This window comes from Onychomys torridus, chromosome 8 (assembly GCF_903995425.1).
Source record: "Onychomys torridus chromosome 8, mOncTor1.1, whole genome shotgun sequence".
In the NCBI taxonomy this organism is placed as follows: Eukaryota; Metazoa; Chordata; class Mammalia; order Rodentia; family Cricetidae; genus Onychomys; species Onychomys torridus.
In genome coordinates, this window is record NC_050450.1 from 62,218,273 (window position 1) to 62,221,329 (window position 3,057).

The 3,057-nt window shown below is 41.9% G+C and overlaps 1 protein-coding gene across 1 annotated transcript; it reads right to left on the bottom strand.

Moving 5' to 3' along the window:
• Positions 1–1,583: 1,583 nt before the first annotated feature.
• Positions 1,584–2,522, bottom strand: LOC118589440 (olfactory receptor 1468-like). The gene has a single exon (XM_036196736.1). It carries the CDS (start codon positions 2,520–2,522, stop codon positions 1,584–1,586), a length of 939 nt encoding a protein of 312 aa, XP_036052629.1.
• Between the last annotated feature and the right edge of the window lie 535 nt (positions 2,523–3,057).

A 3,057-nucleotide genomic window follows, 5' to 3' on the forward strand; every position in this document is an offset into this window, starting at 1 on the left:
GTCTCTGTGGTTTTCTCCATCATGATATTGACCTCCCCCCTTGCTCATATGATCCCTCCTCCTTATCTTCAACTGATCCCCAGGAGTCCAACCCAGTGCTTGGCCGTGGATAATTGTATCTACTTCCATCAGTTACTGGATATAGATTCTACAATGACAATTAGGGTAGTCACTAATCTGATTACAGGGGAAAGCCAGTTCAGGAATTGTCTCCATTGTTGCTAGAAGTCTTAGCTGGGGTCATTTTTGTAGATTACTGGGAATTTCCCTACCACCAGGTTTCTCCCTTACCCTTAAGACCTACTCTATCAAGATATTGCTTTCATTGCTCTTCCTCTCCATCCCGCTCCCAACTTGTTGGCCATCTTCTCTAACCATGACAAGCTCCCTTTGGTGGAACTGGAACACCAATCCATCCACAAAACCCTTGACCCTAAGCCAGTCCTGGCTGCAAGATGTGCTGGAACAATGGTGGCTCTGAGCTTGTGAGAGTGGCCAACCAATGATTGGTTTAACTTTAGGTTCAAGCCAAGAGAGGGAGCACATGACCTGCCTGGATGGCTAGGAACTAAAAGCTAGATGGCTCTGAGACCTAGGATAGAACTAAACATGACCTACCAAAAAAGGCAATGAAATTATTTTCTAATGATATGCTGCTATACTAATAGACTGGTGTCTATCTTAGTCATCAAGAGAAAAGCTTCCTCTGGCAGCTAATGGGAACAGATCCAGAGATCCACAGCCAAACATTAGGTGGAGCTTGGAGAAGAGAGAGGGGGTTGAAGACATCCAGAGAACATGGCTCACAGAATCAACAAAGCAGAGCTCATAGAGGCTCACAGAGACTGAAGAGGCAATCATGGAGCCTGCATGGGTCTGTGCTAGGACCTCTGCACACATGCTGTGGTTCTTTAGCTTGGAGTTTTATAAGACTCCTAACAATAGGTGTTTGGGTGTCTCTGACTCTTTTGATTGCTCTTGGGAACCTTTTCCTCCTACTAAGTTGCCTCATCCAGTCTGGGTATGAGGGTTTGTGCCTAGTGTTATTGCACTTTGTTATGCTGTGTTCACTTGACTTGCTCTTTTCTGAAAGGAAATGGAGGAGGAGTGGATCTGGGAGAGAGGGGAGATGGGAGATAGAATGGGAAGAGTAGAGGGAGGGGAAGCTGTGGTCAGGATGTACTGTATGAGATAAAAATAAATAAGCAGAAAAAGATTACTGATAATCAACAAAGGATCATGATATATCATTTATTCATATTTTAAAAGTATACTGTAGTCAACAGAGAAATTTGCATAAAATCACAAAGCCTTGGGATAACAGGAATGTAAGGAATGGAGATCTGATAAAACAGTGGCTCTTACCTAATGGTTTTCTAGAGTCACACATGCAAGTCAGAAGATGGCATCACTGAATCACAAAGGCCACTTCCATAACCGAACTACTTAGGAAAAAACCTGTTTGCAGTGCAAATATTGTGTGGTATGTTATTGAATGTTTGTCTTATTTCAGAGACATATTTTGTAATATTAACATCAACCTATTTACTAGATACATTTAAGTAAAATTCTCAGTATTGCCATTATAAGGAGATTTTCTTCCTGCAAAGGACTCTTATCAGGGCCTCTTTCATGTCTCTGTTCCTCAGGCTGTAGATGAAGGGGTTCAGCATGGGAGTCACCGCTGTGTACATCATGGCCATGGCTGTCTCCTTCACAGTGGAGTTATTAGCTGATGGACTTAGGTAGAGACCAATAATTGTCCCATAGAACAATGAGACCACAGACAGGTGGGAGCCACAAGTGGAGAAGATCTTGTGGATAACCCGAGCAGAAGAAAGTTTTAGGATGGAGCAGACAATTCGTACATAGGACACAATGATGAGTAAGAATGGGATGACACTAACAAGCCCTCCCACAATAAATATCATTAATTCATTAATATAAATGTCAGAGCAGGCCAACTTGAGCAGGGCAGATATATCACAGAAAAAATGAGGTATCACATTGTCCTCACAGAATGACAATCTAGCTAAGAGTAGGGTATGCAATGTGGAATACAGTGTAGTAAGTACCCAGCACAGCACCATCAGACACATACAGATTTTGGGGCTCATGATGATGGTATAATGGAGGGGGAAACAGATGGCCACATAGCGGTCATAGGCCATGACCACAAGAAGGAAACTCTCCATGGCTCCAAAAATAATGAAAAAGTACATTTGTGTCAGACAACCTTCATATGTGATGGATGGGTCCTGGCTCTGCATGTTCTGCAGCAATTTGGGCATTGTGACCGAGGAGAAGCAGAGGTCAGAGAAGGACAAGTTGCTGAGAAAAAAATACATGGGTGTGTGGAGATGGGAGTCCAGGAGAATGAGGATGATGATGATGAGGTTCCCCAGGACGGTGGTGAGGTACATGGTCAGGAACAGGGCATAGAACAGGTGCTGGTGCTCTGGGGGGATGGGCAGGCCCAGGAGGAGAAACTGGGTGATGACAGTTTGGTTGCTCATTATCATTTTTTATCTCCAGTATCCTAATGAGAAAACATCAGGGTCCCTTAAAATTCAAAATAAAAATGAACATATATCTAGGATACATATTCTACAACAATCCATCTGACATTTATTGTAGTTATACCTTCAAATTACAAATGTTTGTAACCATTCCAACCACCAATGATTTTTCTTAGTTTCTCTTTAACAGGTTTCTATCGCCTACCATTTCTTAGACAGTTCTATGCATTTCTACTGAAATACAAAATGGACCAACGCTTCTCTCTCCTTATGTCTGCACATCCTGGGTAACTGTTGCTTGTCCATTTGTAATTTGCTCTGTGTCATTTTTATATTGATGTTCTTGAAGAATTTGAATGAACTTTATCATCATAATTTTACATAGTTTCAAGAAAATCTCACATACTCTAATGCCTTAGATTACCATGGGAAACTCAGGCATACATGTCTCAGTATAATAGAGATTTCTGCTCCACTGCTAACTAGTCATCTTCCTTCCATTATGTGTATGATAGACATCAGGATCTCAAAAGCCCCA